The 27,539-nt window shown below is 38.3% G+C and overlaps 1 protein-coding gene across 1 annotated transcript in view; it reads left to right on the forward strand.

The window, feature by feature from the left end:
• Nucleotides 1–23,470, forward strand: part of gria4a (glutamate receptor, ionotropic, AMPA 4a) — a gene marked incomplete at both ends in the record, with an annotated part of 91,746 nt that extends 68,276 nt beyond the window's left edge. The window contains 4 exons of the mRNA XM_081370037.1: nt 3,295–3,493; nt 11,317–11,564; nt 19,274–19,388; nt 23,216–23,470. Coding sequence (XP_081226163.1) covers nt 3,295–3,493; nt 11,317–11,564; nt 19,274–19,388; nt 23,216–23,470 — 817 coding nt within the window. The remainder of the gene's footprint in view (nt 1–3,294; nt 3,494–11,316; nt 11,565–19,273; nt 19,389–23,215) is intronic.
• Between the last annotated feature and the right edge of the window lie 4,069 nt (nt 23,471–27,539).

Raw genomic sequence — 27,539 nt, forward strand, 5'->3', positions numbered from 1 at the left:
GAGCTGGACTATAAGTTGGCATCATGACTAGACAAGCTCCACGTTTAAAGTTTTGAGTAAAAGAGAGAAAGCCAGCTCACATCAAACATTATGACATCGGGTATTATGATATCTTCGCTGGCAGTGTAAAAGCCCATTCACACACCAACGATGATTGTCACATTTATATCTATTTGCCCGTTAACAGTAAGCATCATCAATAAAGGTGTAAACTGAATTTGGGCTTTTAACATCAGTACATTCCAAGCTTAATGTGGCTTTATGTACTGTACCCACATTTGTATCGATCATCATCTGGAAAGAAAATCCCTCACAACGTGATTCAAACCCATATTATGGAAGCTTGTTTCCGCCACATTATGAAAAATAACATTATGACCTTTTTTTCTCTCTCACAATTGCGAATCTTCACATCAGTTCGCATCAGAATTGTGTGATATAAAGTCGCAATTGTGAGAAAAAAAGTCAGAATCGTGATATATAAAACTCGCAATTGCGAAAAATAAACTCGTAATTCTGACTTTTTTTTCTCAGAATTGCATGTTTATATTTATATTTATATTCTGACAACACGCAATTGAGAGTTATAAAATCAGAATTGCGTGATAGAAAGTCGCAATTGTGAGAAAAAAAGTTGCAATTATCTTTTAAAATATTTTATTCTGGGGTGGAATCAAGCTTCCATGCTATATAGTTCCTCTGTGTCATTCGTTGTGAATTCTGCTGTTCTCTATTATTCTCTATTTATTATCATAATATTATTGATAAATATTATATTGTATGTTCAACTGAAGAAAGAACTTCGCACAGGTTTAGAACTATTGAGGGCGAGTAAATGGCAGGGTAGGCGATTCGTTCCAGAAAGATTTTTTGTTATGCTGGTTGAAAGTCTCTTCACATCCTGACAGCAATCACTATATTGCTTTCAAAGTTATAGCTATTGCTAGCATCTCGGAAAATTGCCTACCCCTACCTTAAATGATGACAGAATTTTCATTTTTGGATGAACTATCCTTTTTTAAGTCAAACGTGGCCTTAATCTTAAATGTATAAAAGTATATAAACTGCAGACATAAAAAATCAGACATAAAGCTAAAATTGCCTACAAAGTAGCAGTTGCAAAATAAATTTCAGACAAGTTTTGAGGAAAAAAAAAGGTAAGAAAAAAGCATCAAGAATTTTGAAGCAAGCTTTTCCAGTAGCCTACTGTTTATTGTCCACATCAGCTTCACGTATGACGTAATAACGCGAATAAGGAAAAACGCTTACCTGTACGACGCATGCGCAGACGCGGTGACGCTCCTGGAGATAAAGCAGCGGTCCGACGAGCCTTTTAAACTAATATCCTAAACGTTTGAGGGCTCGACTGGGTCCGTTCCCGCTGAGGGAATTGGGAAACTACGGTTGATCCTCTGGGAAGGATTATAAAGAGAAGTTGTACCTTACTTAGCATATCCCTATGTTTACCACACTTTTGTGTCTTTACTGACAACCGGTAAAACACAAAAGATAAAACTCTCGACTGATGTTAAAGATAATCTTTAGATATATATGTTGCCAATATAAAAATAAATAAATACATTTGAATCGTTATATTTTAAACCTTTCTGAAGTCTCACCTGATATTCACTTCTGAACGCTGCTGATTAGCCCCGCCCCTCACATCCTGTGGGCCGCAGTAATTGGATAATAGCAGCATGAGTATTCAATTATGATTGGTTCAGTTCCGCATAACTCAAACCGCATCTTAAACTTGATTGGCTAGAATGCCAGCGCGCTCTTTTTTAAAATAATAATGCTTTGTCATTTGCACAGTTCTTGCATTGCAGCCTCTTCTTTTCTGTAGGCATCTATAAAAATGAATAAAAAATACGTTGTGAAAAGGCAGTGCTTTATACAAATAAAAAAACGGACTTTGACTTAACTATTAAAATATAGCCTATAGGCTACATAATGTGTAAAGAAAGATCAACAATTTCTCATATTTAATGACTTCCTTCATGGTTAAATTCAACACATAACATAGTTGATAGAGTTGATGTTTGCTGGATATGTTTAATTTTCTATTATAATTCAATCTTTTCAAGACGTTTGTAAGATGATGAATGTGAGGTTATATACAATAGTTTTGTCAGTACGAGTCTGACTTTGGTAACTAGACCAAGACTGAAATAAACAGATGGTTTTGTTTTCTAATTTCTACTGAGAGGACCAATGGAAAACGTTTGGCTCGGGCAGTTCCTTAGTCATTTTAACAGTTTATTATCATCACAGCTTCTGTGAAGACACCGTCCCGTTCCCTGCAGCGCACTGCCGTGTAAAATGCATTTCCCTGGTATTTAGGGTAATTTAATTTTAATACGGCTTTTGAACGAGTCTGCCATTCTTATTGATGAACCCAGGTCAGAGCTAGTGGTGTGTTTCAGTAGATTAGTCTAAAGTGAGAGAATGACGTGTTTTTAATGAGATCTTGGATTCTTTTTGAAGACTTCATTTTTTTCTGGCGTTACTGCAGGTCTCTCAGGCGCGCCAGTCTTATGAGCTTATAATGAGTGTTCTGTCACTTCTTCAAATCGTGTAAAGTCATTTCTAAAGGAATGTAATATTACCATCTTGCGAAGTAAGACCAGAGATTGTTTCCAAGTCTAATATAACAAAGGAAATAAATGTGCAAAATGAAATCATACGTCTCACGTCTTACTTATTTGTGCATTTTTGTTTTACTACCAAAACAATTTCCACTCAGACATTGCAAGTAAATTTAGCAAATAATAACGGCAAGTAACATGACATTTTGAGGTGGAAAGACTGAAATGGTATTTTCTTGTAAAAGATACTCCAATAAACTTCAATAAATCCCTTTTACAGTGTACGATATGCATCTCTAAAGAGGGAAACAGAGCGTAATTGTCTCCAAACAAGACCTGTAATATGTCAGTCTTCTGCAGAGTTGCAGAAACCGCTGTGTTCATTTAGAGAACGCTTGGAATAATTGTGCATTGGTGCAATCAATCTCTGTATCTTTTGAATTGACAATTGTGTGTCAACAAATGGAAACAGCAGATTGTAGATGAGATATTCAAATAATAAATCAGATGGAGGCATTTAAGATTCACATGATAAAATGGAAGAGTATCAAATCCATTTATTTACTCTACATCTACAATACCGGTCACGTTACAGGCTTTGAAATCTCAATCTAAATGCACTGTCTGTGTTGTGATTTTAGTTGTTTAATTCTCCGTGTGTGTGTGTGTGTGTGTGTGTGTGTGTGTGTGTGTGTGTGTGTCTCAGGTCTCTGTCTGGGCGTATAGTTGGAGGAGTTTGGTGGTTCTTCACTCTTATCATCATCTCGTCCTACACGGCGAACCTGGCCGCCTTCCTCACGGTGGAGCGGATGGTGTCGCCGATCGAGAGCGCAGAAGATCTGGCCAAACAGACAGAGATCGCCTACGGGACTCTGGATTCTGGGTCCACCAAAGAGTTCTTCAGGGTGAGAGATCAGTATTAATGCTTATTTAGATCTACATCAACATTTAGATTGATGATTCATTCTAGGGCAGGGTGGTATGCCATTCAAAATTTGGGATTGGTAAGATTTTTTACATTTTTAAAAGAAGCCTCTAATGCTCACCAAGGCTGCATTTATTTGATTAAAAAAATATTATTACAATTTAAAGAAGCTATTTTCTGTGTAAATATATGTTAAAGTGTAATTTATTCCTGTGATCAAAGCTGAATTTTCAGCATCATTACTCCAGTCTTCAGTGTCACATGATCCTTCAGAAATCAGTATAATATGAGGATTTGATGCTCAAGAAACATTTATGATTATTATCAGTGTTGAAAACAGTTGTGTACAATTTTTTTTTCAGGATATATATATATATATTAAATAGATCAAAAGTGGCAGTAAAGACATTTATAATGTTACAAATGATTCAATTTCAAATAAATGCTTTTCGTTTGAACTTTCTATTCATCAAAGAATCCTGAAAAATAAAATGTATCACAGTTTCCACAGAAATATGAACTGTTTACAACATTGATAGTAATCATAAAAGTTTCCTGATCATCAAATCATCATATTATACTGATTTCTGAAGGATCATGTGACACTGAAGACTGGAGTAATGATGCTGAAAATTCAGCTTTGATCACAGGAATAAATTACAGTTTACTGTATATTCACATAGAAAACAGTTGATTTAAATCGAAATACTTTTTCACAATATTACTGTATTTTTTAAATTATTCAAATAAATGCAGCTTTGGTGAGAATAAAAGACTTAAAACACAACATAAAAAATCACATTATGAATGTCATAATGTGGATTAACAATGCAGATTTATTTTCACAGGCTTCTTTGTTCATATTTACCAAGAGTGCCAATAATTCTGACCACGACTATATATATATATATATATATATATATATATATACATATATTGGTCATACCGTCTAATCACCAGATGAGTCTGGATATTGTGTTAGTTTGAGGATCCAGGCTGAAGTGCACATTAAAGTTCAGTCATCACAGTAATAGATCAGATATTGAATCAGACTCTAAAGAGTATAAGAGCTAGACCTGCGCTCAACATCTACACAGAGAAACTGTCTGCAGTCTGGAGAGGAGCGAAGAGAGCCAAGCTATTTACTCAGAGAGCCAAGAGAAAGCGATAGAGGGAGAAAGACAGATAGATGGAGAGAGAGAGAGAGAGCTGAATGAATGTTGTGTTCATTAATGAACTGAGCAGCGCTGCATGCGTCTCACTCACTCTCTGTGTCCCTGTTGTCAAACACAGATGGTGTGATGCTTCAAATCTACACGGGAAACTACATTCGCTTTCTCATGCCATTCGCTTTCCACCAATCTCTCACTCTCTCCACCAGGCTTTCTCTTTCTCTCTGCGGCAACCTTTACCTGTCTCACCTTCTTTCTGCCAAACTGTCTCACTCTCTCTGACGCCTCATTCTCTTGTCCAACCCGTCTCACTCTCTCTGACGCCTCATTCTCCTGTCCAACCCGTCTCACTCTCTCTGACGCCTCATTTTCTTGTCCAACCCGTCTCACTCTCTCTGACGCCTCATTCTCCTGTCCAACCCGTCTCACTCTCTCTGACGCCTCATTCTCTTGTCCAACCCGTCTCACTCTCTCTGACGCCTCATTCTCCTGTCCAACCCGTCTCACTCTCTCTGACGCCTCATTCTCCTGTCCAACCCGTCTCACTCTCTCTGACGCCTCATTCTCCTGTCCAACCCGTCTCACTCTCTCTGACGCCTCATTCTCCTGTCCAACCCGTCTCACTCTCTCTGACGCCTCATTCTCCTGTCCAACCCGTCTCACTCTCTCTGACGCCTCATTCTCCTGTCCAACCCGTCTCACTCTCTCTGACGCCTCATTCTCCTGTCCAACCCGTCTCACTCTCTCTGACGCCTCATTCTCCTGTCCAACCCGTCTCACTCTCTCTGACGCCTCATTCTCTTGTCCAACCCGTCTCACTCTCTCTGACGCCTCATTCTCCTGTCCAACCCGTCTCACTCTCTCTGACGCCTCATTCTCCTGTCCAACCCGTCTCACTCTCTCTGACGCCTCATTCTCCTGTCCAACCCGTCTCACTCTCTCTGACGCCTCATTCTCCTGTCCAACCCGTCTCACTCTCTCTGACGCCTCATTCTCTTGTCCAACCCGTCTCACTCTCTCTGACGCCTCATTCTCCTGTCCAACCCGTCTCACTCTCTCTGACGCCTCATTCTCCTGTCCAACCCGTCTCACTCTCTCTGACGCCTCATTCTCCTGTCCAACCCGTCTCACTCTCTCTGACGCCTCATTCTCTTGTCCAACCCGTCTCACTCTCTCTGACGCCTCATTCTCCTGTCCAACCCGTCTCACTCTCTCTGACGCCTCATTCTCCTGTCCAACCCGTCTCACTCTCTCTGACGCCTCATTCTCCTGTCCAACCCGTCTCACTCTCTCTGACGCCTCATTCTCTTGTCCAACCCGTCTCACTCTCTCTGACGCCTCATTCTCCTGTCCAACCCGTCTCACTCTCTCTGACGCCTCATTCTCCTGTCCAACCCGTCTCACTCTCTCTGACGCCTCATTCTCCTGTCCAACCCGTCTCACTCTCTCTGACGCCTCATTCTCCTGTCCAACCCGTCTCACTCTCTCTGACGCCTCATTCTCTTGTCCAACCCGTCTCACTCTTCTCATTCTTCCCACTAATCTAGTCAAATTCATTTGTAAAGCGCTATTCACAATACTCATTGCTTCAAAGCAGCTTTACTGAAAATCAGGATGATAAAGGGTTAGCTCATCGAAAAATGAAAATGATCCCATAATTTACTCACCCTCAAGCCATCCTAGGTGTATATGACAGGGATGCAGCGAAATGAAAATTCTTGGATGAAAGCGAATATTATGAAACACTCAGCTGAAGGCAGAATACCGAACGTGCTTTTTTTGGTCAGAGGTCGGGTCAGAGGTCACTCGTTATGCGTCAGGTCAGAGGTCGGGTCAGAGGTCACTCGTCAGAAGTCGGGTCAGGGGTCACTCGTCATGCGTCGGATCAGAGGTCACTCGTCATGCGTCAGGTCAGAGGTCACTCGTCATGCGTCGGGTCAGAGGTCACTCGTTATGCGTCAGGTCAGAGGTCACTCGTCATGCGTCGGGTCAGGGGTCACTCGTCATGCGTCGGGTCAGAGGTCGGGTCAGAGGTCACTCGTCATGCGTCGGTCAGAGGTCGGGTCAGAGGTCACTCGTCATGCGTCAGGTCAGGGGTCACTCGTAATGCCTCAGGTCAGAGGTCACTCGTCATGCGTCAGGTCAGGGGTCACTCATAATGCCTCAGGTCAGAGGTCACTCGTCATGCGTCGGGTCAGGGGTCACTCGTCATGCGTCGGGTCAGAGGTCGGGTCAGAGGTCACTCGTCATGCGTCGGTCAGAGGTCGGGTCAGAGGTCACTCGTCATGCGTCAGGTCAGGGGTCACTCGTAATGCCTCAGGTCAGAGGTCACTCGTCATGCGTCAGGTCAGGGGTCACTCGTAATGCCTCAGGTCAGAGGTCACTCGTCATGCGTCGGGTCAGGGGTCACTCGTCATGCGTCGGGTCAGGGGTCACTCGTCATGCGTCGGTCAGAGGTCGGGTCAGAGGTCACTCGTCATGCGTCAGGTCAGAGGTCACTCATCATGCGTCGGGTCAGAGGTCATTCGTCATACGTCGGGTCAGAGGTCACTCGTCATACGTTGGGTCAGAGGTTACTCGTCATACGTCGGGTCAGAGGTCGGGTCAGAGGTCACTCGTCATGCGTCGGGTCAGGGGTCACTCGTCACGCGTCAGGTCAGAGGTCGGGTCAGAGGTCACTCGTCATGCGTCGGGTCAGAGGTCACTCATCATGCGTTGGGTCAGGTCACTCATCATGCGTTGGGTCAGGTCACTCATCATGCATCGGGTCAGAGGTCACTCGTCATGCGTCGGGTCAGAGGTCACTCGTCATGCGTCAGGTCAGAGGTCACTCGTCATGCGTCGGGTCAGGGGTCACTCGTAATGCGTCGGGTCAGGGGTCACTCGTCACGCGTCGGGTCAGAGGTCGGGTCAGAGGTCACTCGTCATGTGTCAGGTCAGGGGTCATTCGTCATGCGTCAGGTCAGAGGTCACTCATCATGCATCGGGTCAGAGGTCACTCGTCATGCGTCGGGTCAGAGGTCACTCGTCATGCGTCGGGTCAGAGGTCGGGTCAGAGGTCACTCGTCATACGTTGGGTCAGAGGTTACTCGTCATACGTCGGGTCAGGGGTCGGGTCAGAGGTCACTCGTCATGCGTCGGGTCAGGGGTCACTCGTCACGCGTCAGGTCAGAGGTCGGGTCAGAGGTCACTCGTCATGCGTCAGGTCAGAGGTCACTCGTCACGCGTCAGGTCAGAGGTCGGGTCAGAGGTCACTCGTCATGCGTTGGGTCAGGTCACTCATCATGCATTGGGTCAGAGGTCACTCGTCATGCGTCGGGTCAGAGGTAAATCATGGGCTAATTTTCATTTTTGGGCAAACTATCCCTTTAATGTTTATAATATCTCAATATCTTCGTGTCTTATAGTCGCATCTAGCAAATTACAGCTGGACGGTAACATACTTTACATTCTGTGACGATATAAACAATCAAAGATTTGAGATTTGCTACTGTATATGGTACATATTGCCCTACATGATTGTACTGTATAAACTGGTATAGAATATATATCCAACTTTATATACAGTGCTGTGTGATAATATAGTTACATTTCGCAACAATACAAGGAATCAGGCAGTTGTGATTTGCTATATAGTCGGCTATATATCGCTGTATGTGATTGTATTGTATGTATGCTAATGAAGCGGGATAGAATATATATCCATCCAAATGTGTGATTAATAAAGTTAATATTTACATAACAATATAAAATGTAATCTGTCTCATCACAGTAACAGTGGCATCCCTGATATACTGGCGGGAAGCATTTGATCAGGAACCGTGGGAATAAGTAAATGTCAGGCATCCCGTTGTGTCCGAGTTTGTTTGTCATTTGTTGTCAGGCGTTTGTGTCTGAGCGCAGGTTTGTCCAGGGTGTTGTTTATTTGTCGGCGTGTGATGTTTTATTTGGGAGTGTTACGGCACAACAGCGATTCGCTCCGGGCCGGACGTGACAAACATTATTATGGGCCGGCTGTCCGTCACGGTCCGCTGCTTTCCTCTCACACACTGGAGCGTCTGACTGAGCCTGTGTATGAAAGAGGCAAAATGATCGAGTACGAGACACACTGGGACACCAGCACGTCAAATACCATTTCTCACAGGACTAACACACTTTCAGACGTATTAGACCCATCCGTCTTATTTACAGCAAAGCCAGCACTCTCAGTGTGCACACTTTAGAGCTCACTGCAGTATCACATTTATAAATCATATATATCAATATGAAACCTGAGAAATAAAATGTATCACAGTTTTCCACCGTAAAGGTTTCAACATCAGAAATCATAAATGTTTCTTGAGCATCAAATCATCATATTATACTGATTTCTGAAGGATCATGTGACACTGAAGACTGGAGTAATGATGATGAAAATTCAGCTTTGATGACAGGAATAAATTACTCTTTACTATATAATCACATAGAAAACAGATATTTTGCATTGTAATAATTTTTCACAATATTACTGTTTTTTCTCTATTTTTGATCAAATAAATGCAGCTTTGGTGAGTGGGGACTTTTACAGACTTTTAGTGTATATTTGACCATTTATTAGACTCCAGTCCACGCTCTCCTACTTTTTATATAATAAAATTATTTCAGGATAAAATCTAATGCACATTTATTAACATGCACATATCGAGCAAGAATATATACCGTCAGTCGATCATGTGCAAGAAATAAAAAAAACCATCAGGATGATAAAAGTCTCCTTCATATGAGGTTTATTTTGTGGGAGTGACCAGCTGTATTTGCCATTATACATTTAAAACAATAATATCTTAGTCTAAACCTAAAGTAATATTGACAAAATATATATCAGTTGCTTACAATCTGTAGTTTTGGTGTCTTTTAAAATGGCACAGGAACAGTAATTTATTAATTTGCAAGAAGTATAATTTTAGACTTATAGAGCGTGTTCAGACTTTTATTTTGAAAAATAACGATGAACATGAAAAATCATAAAATATTGGTAGAAATGTCAGTTTGTTTTCATGCCAAGAGTTCAAAGACAACATCCATTCTATGCTTTGAGAAAAAAAGAAGAACATGTTTAAAAATATAAAGAAAAAATGATAAGATTCTCCATTTGTAATGCGGTTTGTTAGAGGTTGAATTCAAATCAAATACTGCCAAACTGCCCATAATACTTCTGAAAAGGATGTCTACTTCATAAATAGTATGAAAACTATGGAAATATATGGTTCAGATCAATTAAACCATAAATGGAAATGGAGGCGCCCTTAATTGGTCACTAATGTAGTCTCTTGTCACCTAGTGGAAGCGTTTGGTACTGCGCCCAAACAAAATCTCACTGAAAGCTCATTTTTTGAGATTTCAACCTCAAATTTGAAACAGAACTTGTTCCGATTTATGGCTTTGATTTTCTTGCAGTGTTAGAGTAAAACAAGTTTTGTAAAAATATATTGTATATGAAATAAAAAGAATAAACTTTCATAAACTTAAACTTCTACAACTTTTTAATGTATTTTACTTTCACTTCTACAAAGAAAATCTCCTTTAAAAAGAGAGCAAACTTAAGTCTGTGCTATAAAGTATTCAAGATTTATAACAATTTAAAGTGGAAATGTAACTTTTGGGTCTACACTGTAAAAAAATTGTATGATCAATAAGTTATGACAACATATGTTTTTACATTGCTTTAACTGATCAAAATAAGTTAAACAATTTTAAGCTGTTTTATGAGTTATACAAGATTCAACTCATCTTTTTAAGTCAGTGTAATGTAAATTAAGTTGAAATGACTTAAACATCCAAGTTGATTGTACTTAAAAATTTAAGGCAGCGATATTTTTCTTTTTTTTTTTTTTTACAGTGCACCAAAAATGGGATTGACAGTTAACGGGTTGGTTACGTTTGGTTGAGGGTTAGTTGCATGTAATTATGCATAATTTACTGTTATTACTACGCTAAGTAAAATAAAGTGTTACCAACGGGTTAAATATTCTTAAAGATAATTGGCATTTGACTAGTAGTGCCAAAGGACAATTATCTTTATCTAGATTTCTACCTATTTTTTTTTTTCAAAACCTTCATTTATATAGTGCTTTTAACAATAATGAAGTGTTTCAAAGCAGCTTTACAGTGATAATAGGAAATTAAAGTAACAGAAATTGTTTTGGCTTTACAGCAGCTCTAGAATAAAGTTATTGTCCAGCTAAAGTTAGTTTTGATTGATTCACTTCAGTTGCAAAGATCATGATTTTGAAGAAAAGATTGTGTGACTGATTTGATGTCTTTCGCCCTCTAGAGGTCAAAGATTGCGGTGTACGAAAAAATGTTGAGTTACTTCGACTTATAGTGCCAAAGGAGGACAATTATCTTTATCTTTTTTATCTCTTTGATGATACAACGGAAGTGAATCAATCAAAAACTTTAACTGGACAATAACTTTTTTCTAGATCTGCTGTAAAGCCAAAACAATCTCTGTTACTTTAATTTCCTCTTGGTTGCTTTGAAACAATATGTTGTTAAAAGCGCTATATAATTGAAGGTGACTGACTTTATCTAGTTTTCTAGCCTAATAAATATTTTTTGAGTGACTGATTTGATGTCTTTCGCCCTCTAGAGGTCAAAGATTGCGGTGTACGAAAAAATGTGGAGCTACATGAAGTCTGCGGAGCCCACGGTGTTCACCAAGACGACGGCCGAGGGAGTGGCGCGCGTGCGCAAGTCCAAGGGGAAATACGCCTTCCTGCTGGAGTCCACGATGAACGAGTACACGGAGCAGAGGAAGCCCTGCGACACCATGAAGGTCGGAGGCAATCTGGACTCCAAGGGATACGGGGTCGCAACCACCAAAGGATCGCAGCTAAGGTGGGTGGAGTCCTATAACAACCCACCAATCACAGAGCTGTTATAGTGTTCCACCTACCCTGCTGTGTTTCTCTCTCTCTCTCTCTCTCTCTCTCTCTCTCTCTCTCTCTCTCTCTCTCTCTCTCTCTCTCTCTCTCTCCCTCTCTCTCTCTCTCTCTCTCTCTCTCTCTCTCTCTCTCTCAGTTGTCACACTCAGGACTCTCTGTGACGCTGTGATGTTTTGTGGTCTCATATACAGATGCTGTCTTTAATCTAATAGTTGTGGGGATCAACATCAGGGACTTAAAAAAAATACTAAACTATATATATATATATATATACAGTATATAAAGTCAAACCAAAAATTATTCAGAGACCAGATATCATTTTTTAATATTTTTATTAGTGTGTGCAGGACACTGTAGTTCATTTATGTAAGTGAGGAGAGCAAAATAAAGTAAAATGTGACATATTATACCCAAATATTCTTCATTCAGTGACTACCAGTAACATTTGGGAGCAAAAATGATTCCGACACTTTGAGCTGATCATGTTTTGCTGAAGTGTGTTTTCTTTAATTGCTAATGCTCTTTTTACACACAGACTGAACACAATGAAGCATTGCTTGGTCACTGGTTGAGCTAAACTGGTATTATCTAATTGTGTAGTTAAATTTAACAGCTGACAGATATTCAACATAATTCATGTGTGAGACAGTCTAACAGAAGGACGGACAAAACCAGTCAAATATCCACTGATTTGTCATATTTTACTACCATTTTCTATCTAAACTATAGCGAATAAACTGATAATGTGAGAAATGTTGAAGGTGTCTGAATACATTTTGGTTTGACTGTATATATATATATATATATATATATATATATATATATTAGGGTGTAACAGTACACAGAAGTCACGGTTCGATACGATTTCGGTACATTTACGTGTGATTTTGTCTCATTATAACAGCGGAAACTTAAAATACTCTGTCATTTATGGTCATGCGGATAAGAGTAAGATGTCAATCGAAGCTGACGATTATTGAAACATGATGCCGCTTTCTGTTCCTTTCCTTTAAGGAACCCGTGCGTAACATCCATATCATGTAATGTCACGTATTACGCGTACTTTGGGCTTCGGGTGTCTCTTAAACGGACAAATACACGCATAAATATGTCAAAATGTCCGTCTTGGGGACTTTTTAACTTAAACACATCCAGTTTTGTCTTCAGTGAACATAACAGCTGGGGAAATAACCGAATGCTTGTCAGTGTATTAAGTCTTAAAGTGACAGCAGCCTAATAAACCTCTCGCTGCTCTCTCTGTCATTCAATGTCAATCAAACTACAAAAGAAAGTGAGAGAATCATTCACTGATCTTCACCAAATACCGTTTGTAACTTTAATAAGAATCAATGTATATTTAATTCATACAGTGAAGACTTTTTTTTTTTTTTACAGTTGATTATTCAATTTCTGAATATAGGCTAAATTGTTTTATTTTTATATACATGTAGGTAACGTTGCACCCCTAATATGAATATATATATACGTATTTTTTTAAGGAATCATATCAATATGAATCAAATATTTTTGATTTTCTGAGATATGAGTTTAATGAATACTATGAAACACATATTTCAAGTAATCTGTTGTCTACATGCTTCTGAAGAATCTTAAAACGAGCAGCTAAAGTTTATTTCAACCCTATAAAGCCTGCTATATCATAGTTGATATGCATATTTCTAAGGCCTCAATATGATCAAAACGTTGCTGAAAACCTGTCTCACACAAACTGCTACGTCTTCTGTCGTCTGATTGATCGTTTAGACTTTTTGTATCAAATAAAAGCCTTTAAGTATAATTGTAAAGCGTCCACTTTCAGCTCGAGTCTTTTTGCTGTGAAATCTGATTTTTATAAAGTAAATGTGAGAACTTTGATGTTTGAAGATGAACACTTACTGGACTTAATCAACTTGATTATCCAGACATTATTTTTTATTCAAGCATCAAATATAATATAATATCAAATATGATCATCAGGCTTAAGGTTTATTTGTTCATCTCTCAATCATCATTGTATTGATTGCATTATACGTTTCAAAACTACAGAGCTTTGATCAGAAAACTAAGCATTTAAATATCATCTTACTAAATCATATTATTGGCAGACATGATATTGATATGCATTTTAATCTGTTATGAAGATCTCATTGATTTACATTACAAGCATCAGAATTTCATCTTACTTTTTGCATCTGCAACAGTTTGGGTTTTTTCCTCCATATTCTCATTATATGAGCCATAAAAGCCTGATGTATCAAATATGATACTCCAGAAAAGCATGTATGCAAATTCTTTAAGATTTCTTCTTCTATTTTGTCTGTTCAACAAACTAAAAAAGTAGATTATCAGGCTTTTTACATCATTAAGCAAGATTCCTGATCTAAAAACAACCTTCAAAGAAAAGGTTTTGCTTCAAAGAAAAAAAATACATTTATAAATGGATCTCAAGGAGAAAACTGAAATAATGAACAATGATATCCCCTCTTTAACCACAAGGACAAAATCTGATTAAGGTTTATTATTTTGTTTAGAAAGTATTAAAGTTTCTTTTTATTGGTTAAACTTTTCAGAGACAAAAGCTCCTGTATTCCACAAGATGTCACAGTTTGAGCTCTCACAGACAGTGCTGTGTGTGTGAGTGTGTGTCTGTGTGTGCGTGTGCGCGTGTGTGTGTGTAATTTTGTTTTTACTCCTCAGAACCAGCGCTCAGGTAAACGTTGCCCTCACACACTCCTCTTCTCTCTGACGTGTCTCGTTTTTTGCTCATTTCTCCTCATCAAGCCCGTCTAACACCTTCATCAACTACACGTTTCGTTTCTGCATACACTACCAGCACGTTTTACACCACGCCATCTTCTGGATAGGGAAGTTTATTAACGACAACATGAAATCAGAATTAACTTCCAAAAATAAATGACCTCATTGAATATTATGCATTGGCGCACACTATTGTATCATTAGCGTTCAAAGGTTTTGTGGTCGATATTATTATTATTATTATTACAATTTAAAATAATTGTAATAATAGCAATTTTTAGTCCTTTGATCAAAGCTGCATTTTCTTCAATGTCTTCAATGATCCTTCAGAAATCAGTATAATATGATGATTTGATGATCAAGAAACATTTCTGTTTATTATAAACAGCAGAAAATTTAAATGTGTGTAAGTGAAATATATTTTAATTAACGCTCCAATCAAATTCGGATGGATATGGCATTATTTCCCACTAAATAGTCTCTTTGGAAGTTAAATGTGTAGCGTTTCATGTTGTCATTAAATAGAAAATGATTGGAAATGTTCTGTTATGACGTATTTATGATAATCAATGAGTGTTTTAATCTGTGGTCGGTGTTTGACCTGTGTGGAGATTCAGTTCTGCCTGAGAGGATTTCACTGACCGGAGAAGAGTCCTTGATATCCTCCTCATGTTGTTATCAGCCAGTTCAGAAAACTAATGTCAGCACTGTGACCTCTGACCCCAACCGTTTAAGCTCTCCAGGACAGATATAAACATGCTGCTAGTGATTACAGACACCTTCCATCTACACCGAGCTGTAAGTGCTTGTGTCGCTCTAAAACCTATAGACAGAATCTCAGTTATGAAATATCACATATGCCGAGGCGAATCCTTTAAAGTGCCGCTTGGATTGTATGTATAGCCATACAATCCAAGGTCAAAAACACTTTAAGTTTCTCTTAATATCCACTGTAGCATCATCTCTTTTCTCTCAGTGTCTGAAACGCTTCGTTTGAAGATTCAGTCTCTCTAAGCCCCGCCTCTCTGAGAGCTGCTCTGCTCTGATTGGTCAGAAAGCAAACGCTCATTATCATATCTGAAACTCAGCTCTTGACACACAGTGATACGAACAGTGACGATGGCGTGGGTTTTACCGTATCAATCTCATCAAAGTGGATTTGCTTTGTCAGCAGAAAACAGCGTCTTCTCCACATGAACAACACGAACCAAACTCTTCCAGTCTCAGATACACTACAGTGTTTGAGGGCGGAGCTAAGAGACGCTGTTCAGCCAATCAAGACCACAGGCTGGCTTTATGCAAATTAGCTACATTCTTACATCAGTATGCAACAGGAAGTGAGACTGAATTACTGACGACTCGTTTCAGTTCAGAATCACTTCGTTCTTTTAGGAGACAAAAACAACATTAATCTGCACTTTAATCTTTAAAACTCTTGACCTTTTACATTCACAAACAGCTTTATTACACACTACATGAAAGATCATATCTGAAAAAGCATAATTGGGGCACTTTAACATATACCTTTGTAAAAGCGTGCTTCTGTAAAGCTGCGCCGTCACACCCAGAGATGCTCAGTTCACACAGACGAGACGGAGAGGTTTCAGATGAAAGACGTCGAGCGGGACGAGTCTCCACACGGGCGGAAAGGCAAAGCAATGCATGAGAATCCGGCATCTTATATACTGCACACTTTTAATCACAGCATGTGAAGCATGCCGTATGTACAATGCAAACACGTTTTGTCTTCATATGGTAACATGCAAAAGAACAATGATGAACTATTATGTTGCACCAGTGAAAGGTAAAAGTAACTTCTCAGAAGTCAACATGAAGTCTTAACTGAGACTAATTACTGTCTTAATACACAATCCAATCTATTTCATGAGTCTATCAGTTCACTATGGCTCAAAGCAAGTCCCGCTCTACAGTTTTCCTTGTTTCTTAAATCATAGTTACGTCATATTGTGGTGATAAAATCGGTTGAATTTAAAGTAACAATTGCACTTTCTCACTGTGCGGCATAAAGTGTTTCATGTCATCATCAGTGTTTCTCAATTCATCATCAAATGTGACGTGCTTGTGGAAACACTGAGGATGTCTCTCTCGCATCTGTCTCTCTCTCGTTTATTCCCTCTGAATCATCCTACTGGATCTCTTAATTTGCTTCAATCTATATTTATATTTGAATCATGTGTCAGTTTTGATTCTGTATGCAAATGGTTGGCCGTTGTTCAGTTTTCTTTAATGAAAAACAGGAGAATAAATGCATTGCAAAGTCACAATTGTAAGACGGGTTTTATGGAAACCTATTGGACGTCCTGTTGTGTGTGTGTGTGTGTGTGTGTGTGTGTGTGTGTGATGGAGTAAATACAGTCCCACTGCTGCTTAAACGTCTTGTAATAGATTAAAATGAACATATGACCTCCATTTACTCACACTTTTGGATGGATGGATGGAGAAATGGACTGATAGATGGACGGAGGGATGGATGGACAAACAGACAGATGGATGATGGAGAAATGGATGGATGGATGGATGGAGAAATGGACAGATAGATGGATGGAGGGATAGATGGACGGATGGATAGTCAAACAGACAGATGGATGATGGAGAAAAGGACGGATGGATGGATGGATGGATGGAGAAATGGACAGATAGATGGACGGAGGGATGGATGAAGAAATGGACAGATAGATGGACGGAGGGATAGATAGATGGATGGTGGATGGATGGATGGATGGATGGAAGGATAGATAGTATGCATGGATGAACGAGTAGACGGACGGATGGATGTATGGATGGAGAAATGGATGGATGGTAAGACAGAGGGATGGATGGATAAATGAAAGCTGGACAGACGAAAAGATGGATGGATGGATTGTTAGATGGAGGGATGGATGGATGAATGGACAGACGAAAAAATGGATGGATGGATTGTTAGATGGAGGGATGGATGGATGAATGGACAGATGAAAAGATGGATGGATGGATTTTTAGATGGAGAGATGGATTGTTAGATGGATGGATGGATGGATGGACGGATGGACTGACAGATTTTCTCAGTGCTCGCTGGTTTAGTTATGATATATTAGTGAGTAATTTGCTCCGGCAGCAGACGGACACATAATGGGCTTTTTAAAAATTATGAAAAATGTGCCCTGCTCTCGTCCTCCATTTGCTTATGATTAATATAACAACCAGAGTTGTGTGGAATAAAATGAGAGCGAGAGAGAGAGAGAGAGAGAGAGAGAGAGAGAGAGACATCCCACAAAAGTCCTCATTAACAACAGCTGCCTTCCACGAGCCTCTCTTATTTCCTCTCTTGTTTTCTGTTTGTTTTGTGTTCGTCTAACCCGGGCTGCCTGCGGCCCGCTCTCACGTGATGTTTATGGTTTGTTGAAGAAATGCCGTAAACCTGGCCGTGTTAAAGCTGAATGAACAGGGGCTGTTGGACAAATTGAAAAATAAATGGTGGTACGACAAGGGCGAATGTGGCAGCGGGGGCGGGGACTCGAAGGTTAGCCACCAATGACACGCAGAGGAGTGGTAAAGAGAAAACCATGTGACGCAACAGAGACATCTGCCCTGACACCAGCAACACAACTTAACGAAATCACAAACGTCCCACAGGAGACTCGGACTGGAAAAGAAAGCAACTACTGGCAAAACAGAAATATTTGCCAAAAGATTAGTATATTCCAGCAAACGAGGGCTGAAACTGTTTGTTTTTTGTAGGTCGAGTCCAGAAGTCTGAGACCGCTAGTGGAAATCATTTTGTTTATGCATTGATTTATAATTTTATATGCATAAATTATTAAAATAAATTGAAAAATAATATAAATTGAAAAATATATGGAAAATAAGCTGAACATAAAACAAAATTATATATATATATACAGTATATGTATATATACAGTATATATGCACACACACACACACACACACACACACACACACACACACACACACACACACACGTATTGAAGTTGATGAAAAAATTACAAAAAAATATACAAATCAGAAAGACAAAGAGTCAAAAGTTTGATGAAAAAGTTACATTTTAAAACTTAAATTTGAAAAAGCTGAAAAAAATATTAATTTCAGAAAAACATTGTTAAGTGTTACATGATTAGAGTGATTTATATTTTCATTAATTGTATTTTAATTATAATAAATCATTCAAATTATAATAACAGTACAACAATTTCAGTAAAGTTAAAAAAGCTAAATTGAAAAAATATGTAGAAAATAAACAACATAAGTTTAGAAAGAAAATACACACACACACACACACACACACATATATATATATAAATCAATTTGAAGTTGACAATTTGAATTGGATTAAATAAAATTTAAAAATGATACGAATCAGAATAATAATGAGACTAAAGTTACCTTTAAAAACTAAATAAAAAAATTATTAGTAATAAAATAAAAACTAATTTCAACATGTTGTTGAAAAATCACATTATCAGTGTGATTTCTTTTCATTTGACATCTTTAATTATTATTTTTTGTTTTAATTGCCATAAACAGAATCTTTTATATTTTCAGTTTTTTTCGATGTGGACTCTGGACTGTTCTGCTCACACATCTGTAAGACACACACACACTGCTCCGGGGTGTGTGTAGTGTGCCAATAGTTCTGTATTAACAGTAATTGTTTGTGTTTCGATAATGAAATCAGGGCAGTATGTGTCTGTTGCCCGAAGCGACGGAGCGAGATCCCATCCATACGTCTGTGGCTCCACACGGCCCCGTACGAGCTCTCACACACGTGTACTCGATGGGACCTCGGCTTCATCACTTCCTGTGCTACTGTGTGCCAAGATGTGTTGTAATCTAATAACATAAAATAACATGGTCTATGATGTTATTTATGTTATTCTCTCTGAGAAGAACGCCGGTAAACCTGGCGGTGTTGAAACTGAGTGAAGCAGGAGTGCTAGACAAACTCAAAAATAAATGGTGGTACGATAAGGGCGAGTGTGGACCCAAGGACTCGGGAAGTAAGGTCAGTTCCTGGACGGAAAACTGCAACAAAACCTGAAAACCGCAGCTCTGAAAGACAGTCACTGTCAGCTTTGTTGTTTTTTTTTAGATGTTCTGAAGATGGAACTGCCTGAGAATCTGTAGAATGAAACATTGTGACGTCACAATTCAAACAGCCACAGATGCTGCACTACGATGTCGTAGTTCCACACAGGGTTCCTACACACTTTCAAATTCAAAATTCCATACTTTTCCCAAACTCAAATTTCTGAACTTCCAGACCATATTCAACATGAATGGTTCATCTGTAAATATTTTCTCATGTTTTAATCATCATTGGTTTTCTCAACGTGATAACATGCACTTACATAAAGAGAGGAAACCTAAGGGCTGCGCGATATATCGGAATTATATATCATTATATCTCTTATATTTTTTACATATTATTACGTCTTAAGGCGAGACACTACAGGTGAATAGGGTAAAATTTTTAACTAGCAGATATCACCACGAAACTTTCCCAGTTGATTACCTTCATTACGATGAGAAAAAAAATTATTACAAGTTTTCTGTAATTTAATGTTTAAATATGCAAATTAGGCATTATTTAATTTAATATGCACTAATTTGCATATATTTTAAAAAACAAAATCTGAGTATTGGATAAAGCCAGGTTAAAAAATCATTGGTTTTCTCAACGTGATAACATGCACTTACATAAAGAGAGGAAACCTAAGGGCTGCGCGATATATCGTAATTATATATCATTATATTTCTTATAATATGTCTTAAGGCGAGACACTACAGGTGAATAGGGTAAAATGTTTAACTAGCAGATATCACCATGAAACTTTCCCAGTTTATTACCTACATTAAGATGAGAAAAAAATGTAGTGCAAGTTTTCTGTAATTTAATGTTTAAATATGCAAATTATGCATTATCTAATTAAATATGTGCTAATTTGCATATATGTAAAAAAAAAAAAAAAAAACGAAATCTGAGTATTAGATAAAGCCAGGTTCATTGTGTTCACAAATTAGATGGGAAAAAAATTACAGATGGATATCTACTTTTGTTATCCTGTAAATCAGAATATAGCCTACTGTCAATAGCCTTAAAAAATTGATTTTCGCCATTTTTTTTAAAATAAAATGTTATAGAAATCAGGCTAGGAATAATATATTTACAAATCCCTCTGTAAATGTCTTCATAATATAGCTAGGTACAAGACTGGAAAGTTTGGTGAATATCGGTGTTACTGAAGTGGAGATTTCAGACTTGGAGTATGAGAGAAAAGTCATTTTGAGAAAACAGGCTTTAAAGATTTATCATCAGCCAATGAGATTGCGCATTCAGCCCTTTTACTTTCACGATTGGTTGCTGATAAAGAGGAAATGACCATATTTGGATCCGACAGCATTGTACAGGAGAGAGAAAGCTTTCTAACGGTGTATGTAATGACGTTAAATGATGATTCAACGCCAACTTTTGTTGAATTTATGAGAAATCTACAGACGCAAACAGACAAAGTGTAGTAAAATAAAGACCTAAATGTGTATTTCGGACTTTTTTTCACCATAAGTCTGAAAGAAGACATGTTATTGAAGACAAATAACCCAAAATACCAAAATCTCAAAATTGACCAGTTAAAAAAAAAAAAAAAAAAATGTTTTTGCCTGCCGTGTCTCGCCTTAAGTGAACATAAACAGTTGGGAAAGAAATCGGATGTGAGTCAGATCCGTGCATTGGGTCTTAAAGTGACAGCAGTCTAATACAGCAAACCTGCTGCTGTCAGTCAAACCACAAAAGCAATAAGATTTTCTTCAATAAAACACTTTTAAACCTGCATATATTCACCTCTGACACATCGGTTTGATACTGTAATGTTTGCACGACCGCCAAACAGCAAAGTACAGTCTGAATGAAATGATCGTTTACTCCTTTATCTGTTGCTGGTTTGAGTCGCACATTCGTTCAAAAGAGACTCGCTTATGGTGAAGACAAACCGTTCTACATAATGAAATTCTGTGCATCAGTCGTGTTTGACAATCATTAAACCATCACTAAACTTTCGCCATGAAATCACTCTGCTTGTATGATCAATTTTTTTTTTTTTATAGAAATTATTAATTTTATATTTTAGAAAACTGAATAGTATGAAAGCTTGTTTCTGCCACTAAATAAAAAAAAATTAAACACATTTTTATCTCAATTTCAAAAATAAATTGCATGTTATAAAGTCATAATTGCGAATTGAGTTTTTAGGTTATATCACGCAATTCTCACTTTGTAACTCACAATTGCGAGAAAAAAAAGTCAGAATTGTGAAAAAAAATGTATTTAATATTTTTTTGTTCTGTGGCGGAAACAAGCTTCCATATAGCGGAAATATTTTTCCATACTCTGTTTCCAATACCGGAAATTACTCAAATCAAATTCCATACTTTTCCCGACTGCGTAGGAACCCTGCGTACACTTTCATGACATCATAATAGAGTTCCATTTTTTTTTTTTTAGAATGCAGCTTTGTTACAGTAAAATGGAAGAGTTCATTAAAATGGACAGCTAATTAGAGAGAATATTGCACCATTAGAAGGACTACAGTGGCCAATTTTACTCTGATAATATTCACTTATTCACTCAGTTAATCAGTAGAAACCCATTATGGCTGTAGAACATTTCATACGGCTATTTCGTGCCATCTTAGACAGAGCCAGATTATAAAAAAAAAAGTTGTTGAAAAATATTCAAAATAATTATAAAGCAAAAAATGTATTTTAATTCTTCATAAAATATTATTTAAAGTCCCCCTGTAGTCAATAATTTCATCCCTTAAAACTCATCTTTTATCACCAAAATGACATATTTAAACTTTTTTTCCGTCTTCATGCCTTGAAATATCTTGAATCTAACCCGACACCCTCATTTAGTATGCGAGGTTCTATGAATATGTAAATGAGCCCCGCCTCCACTCACTCACTCAGCTCAGAGATCCACTGGTTGACGATCACACGTTGATCTGATTGGTTACAAGGTAGTTTGTGACGTCAGAAACACCAGCGATTTCAAAGCGTGTTTTTGAGACTGTCTTTGGTTCACTGCAGTTTTAAGGAGGAAATACTCAGCAATGCTGTCGACTTATGAATTTACACATGGTTTGTCTTAAAGCACATTAAAAACACCACATGGACATATAAGTAAGCAATAAAAAATTTTAAAGCCAAAAAATATGTATCAATGCAACTTTCATTAAGTAAAATAACTAAAAGCCTTCCTTCCGCTGGAAAAAATAGTCCCTGCCCATGAACAGCAACATCAATTATTATAATAATAATAAAGTTATTATTTCACCATTAGATGGCGACAAAGGCTGTCTTCATGAGTGAGTCAGTCAGTAGAGAAGACTCTTATATTGACAGGACTTACAGGCTAAGGATTGTGTAGTGATACATAGAACCGTTGGGTGAAGCGGTCGTGTTTTATCGTGAATATATTGACCAATCAGAATCAAGGACTGTTTTAGAAACTACATTAAAAGCTTGATTTTCACCACAGGGGGACTTTAAATAATTTGATATAGATATTTAATCAATATATAGTTCACATATTGAATATACAATGCATTTTAAATTTTAAAGTTGATCTGATAAACAAAAAGACTAAGTAAACAAGGCTAAACCACCAAAAACTTTATTTGAAATGTGATTTAATTCTGTCTATAATGTGACCACAGACTTATGACTCTTAAATGAAGTGCATTTGAATGTGTAAATGTGTTTTGAGTCTCTGTCTCGCCACTTCTTGCATCCCTAACTCCATCTTTTCTCCCTCGTTCCCCCGGTTTCCAGGACAAGAGCTCGCAGGCGCTGAGCCTGAGCAACGTGGCGGGAGTTTTCTACATCTTGGTGGGCGGCCTGGGTCTGGCCATGCTGGTGGCCCTGGTCGAGTTTTGCTATAAGTCCCGCGCCGAGGCCAAGAAACTGAAGGTGGAATCGGCCGAACTGAATTTTAGCCCCGCTCCCAGCCCGACGCACAGTGTGCAGAACTTAGCCACTTATAGAGAGGGATACAACGTGTACGGCTCTGACGCAGTAAAGATATAGGGGTAGGACAGACGGTCGCAGGGGTTCGGCAGACGTCCCGCTAATGTTGTGACCGCTTCCCATCCTTCAGTTTACAAACTTTTCCTTTACTTACGTTCCTTCTTTTGGTTTGTTTTACCCCTGAAAGAGATCCTTTCATTTCTGTCGCTTGTCGTTCCTTTGTTTGTTTTTTTCTTTCGTATGGCATTTTGTTCCTGGAGTTGCCTTGACTAGGACATGTTGGGATTGCATTGGTTTGGTCTTCCTGGCTGCAGTTGCTGGTGTTTGCACTGTTGGCTTTCTGTTTCAGACACCTGCATTAAAACAAAAGCCACAAGATGACAAACACACACACACATAAACACATGGACAAACCTGACATATTAGCATCTCAAATGATTACCAAACCAAACGTCTTAGCATACAACCCTAAAACACTTTATAAGGGAATGCTGCTTTTATTCTTCTTATTCAGAGATGCTTAGATAAGATAAAGCTCTCTGCTATTGACCAGCAGTTCTCAACTGGCGGGTTTTAATGGACAAAAGCAAGTAATAAAAAGCAATTAACCACATAATCTTTTAAACTTTTAAAAAGTGCAAATTTGGCGCAAATTTCCAACCAATAAGTGGTTTAACCCTTGCATTATGTACAAAATTCAGATTTACCAACAGCTCGCGCCAACGCAAACCCTCTTGAAAACTACTAAAGACACGCAGTGAAACATTAGCGCTGAAAGGGTTATTTTTGCGGCTGATCTCATTGCATATGCATTTGTAGGAGTTTCCCTTTCAGACGCTATGGGAGGAGAGTATTTACATGAATCATGCAAGGTTTGCGCTAGTCAATTTACTGGTGTTTACGCCATTATTTAACGACTAAAAAAAGCACGTCTTAAACCAGATGCTAACTTGCTCTGCTCTTGGTAGATTGTGTTGGACTTTATGGAAATGATCCGTCCGTGTCTGTTCTTCAATTTGAAATTATTAAAATTTTAAGTATTATTAAATCACACGCAGAAATTTCCTCTCCCATCGGCACTTTTTCACGCTAATTTGCCCTGTTTAGTAAATCTGGCCCGTAGTAGTGCGATTTTTATGGTGCGGTGAAATTTGACTCTAATTGGATTAAATACATTTCACCAAAAATCACACACTATATATATAAAAAATAAAAAATCAGGTAAAAACAGTAAACCTTCAACATGCAAACACATGACTTTTTAAAACTGTATTAGACAACTTTTTCACAAAACTGTACATTTTATAAACAATATTATAACGATTTTTTTTTTTTACTTTTGTAAAATGTGAAAAGCACTTATTCACTGAAAAAAATGATTCGTTGAATTTAATAAAAAGTTTTATCGTAAGTGGTTGCACACAACTGATTTTAGCTACATTTAAACAAATGCATTAAGTTGAACCAAAATTGATTAAGTTCAACTTAATGCATTTATTTAAATGTGTCACGGGATACGGATATGAACCCAAACGCAGACAGTAATAAATAAAACATGGATTTATTAAACAGACAGAAAACAAAGACCCTCGAGGGGGCAAACGAACATTGACAGGACTAGACTAATAAACTTGACAATAACAATAGACTAGAACTAACAAGCAGGATACAAACTCCGATCACAGGAATAAACAGCTCACAGAACAGGATGACAAGATACAAAACAAACAAGCACCGAGTAACAAACACAAGGACCTTAAATAAGAGACATCATCACCAGGGCACAGGTGACACCGATGAACAATCAAGACTAACGAGGAGAACAAGGGGGCGTGGTAAACAACACAAGACAACGCAATCACATAGCCCAAAACACAGGCCATGTGTTTGCACACACAACATGAGAACAAATCTTGACAAAATGTAGCTAAAGTCAGTTGTGTGCAACCACCTACGATACAATTTTTTTTTATTAAATTCAACGAATCATTGTTCTGTGTGCTTTCCTAAAGCTGATAAAAATGATACGCCATCAATGCAGTGTTATATTTCTTTGGATAAAAGCCTCTGCTAAATGCATAAATGTAAATAAGAGAAAACTGACATGAAAAAATACATCAAACCCTTTTTTTTGTTGTGGTTGTAAAAACATGAATTAAACATCAAAATCGTAATATAAATTTCATACGCACCTTTTATAACATATCAGATTTTGGAAACTTTGCATGCATGTTCATAATCCTAAAAGAGAAAAGTCACAAAATATCATAGAAAAAAAAAAAACACACTCAAACAACTTAAAAAAATCGAATTGAACATAATATAAGGGTTAAAAATAACCTATTCTGGAACTGTGTGAAGTCTCGCAGCAAAACCAGTTGAGATCTGCTGCTAGCAATGGGTTATTTGGTACGAGTAGGGCATTATAGATCAAACGGCTGTTGGTTTAATGATGTTTGGTTGCGTTTCACTTTCTTTTGTTGTTAGTGACATCAGCAAACCAATCTATAATGCCGTACTGATACCGAATAACGTTCGGACTGACCTCTAAACCCCTGCTCATGAAACATTAGCAGTGTGAACGTATAAAGTGTTGACTGTTACGGGACACTGTACAAATTAAAACCCTAGAGCTAGCGGGCGAAGGGCTGCATGCTTGCGTTAGAAATGCAGATGTCTAGCTATGTTGTAAATTTTTTAGATGTTTTCTGTATTTGTTTGTGGCGGGCTTGAGCTTTTCTACGTTCTGTCGCTGTGAATGTGTCGAGTGGTTCCGTTGTGATGTCACTGTGTAATTTGCATATAAAGACAGAGCGCATTTAGGCCACGCCCACACCGGAGAGGGGGAAAACAATCCAACCGTCTCCATTGACTTAGCATTGCCTCCTCATTTCTGACTTATAAGAAAAAACAAAACAATGTCTAAAAGCTGCTGTGTGACAAGGTGTACAAGCAAACATGCTAAAATAAAACAGAAATAAGTTTTTATAAGCTGTCGACCCAAAATAACGAGCGTTTAAGGACACAAAAGTGGCAATTGAGAGAGAGAGCAACATGTCCTATTACTCTGAGAACTAACTTACGCCCACTGGAGGGGAACGTAATCGGCGACAGAATAGCTTAGCTTACAGAAATATAATATATAAAACTGACATTTGGATATTTGACTTACCAGTGACAAAATGTTTACTGCACACGTAGTGTATTTTTAGTGCATACGGAGTATCAGAATCCCACAATTTACCCATTTGTTCCCGCCTGTATCCACTCTTGTGTCCTTAAACGCTCGTTTTTAGGGGTGGACAGCTTATAAACATGTATTTCTGTTTTTTTAGCTTGTTTGCTTGTACACCTTGTCACACAGCAGCTTTTAGACGTCGTTTTGTTTTTTGTTACAAGTCGGCTTGCGCTACCGAGGATTCAGACGTGACACACGACAACAATTCACACTCTTTCAGCCCTCGGAAAAGACGACAAACATTGTAAACGAGTTGGGACGGCATAGATACGAACGTTTTGACACTGTCACACATCAAGGATCCATGATGCCTTATCCTGAAGCCTAAACTTCGAGGACAAATATCATCGCATAAGAGCCGAAGACTCACGTAAAAACTTATTTCTGGGTTTTTACGCTTGTGTGTGAACGTGTTTAATCCGTGAACGTGATTTCACCAGGTATCACATGTTCCTGGATCAACATCTCTGTTGATCCTGGAACAACTTTCCAATCGACCAATCAGATTTGAGAGACACGTTTACAGTTTATGTCAAGTTTAGGCTTTAACCAGAGTGAGGTGCTTCAACATCAGTGTAAATAAAAGTATAGGCGTAGTAAAGGTATAAGTGTAGTAAAGCCCCGAATATTTTGTTACCTTGTCTTTCTCATAGAGCAAAACAATTAATCAGAAAAACAAATGTGAATAAGATTACAGCAGCCGCGATTACCTAATCATGAAAAGTGCATATTACAGTTTTATTTATATTTTTCCCTTTGCATTAAAGGAACTTACGACGTGCGTTTGCAGCGTTGAGCATTGTAGCCAATCACAGGCATGTCTGTTGAACGCATCGGCCAATCAGAGGCGTTTAAATGAGTTGCTGTGCTGAAGATGTGTTTTGCGCGAGC

This window comes from Scardinius erythrophthalmus, assembly GCF_964197995.2.
Source record: "Scardinius erythrophthalmus genome assembly, chromosome: 7".
NCBI lineage: Eukaryota > Metazoa > Chordata > Actinopteri > Cypriniformes > Leuciscidae > Scardinius > Scardinius erythrophthalmus.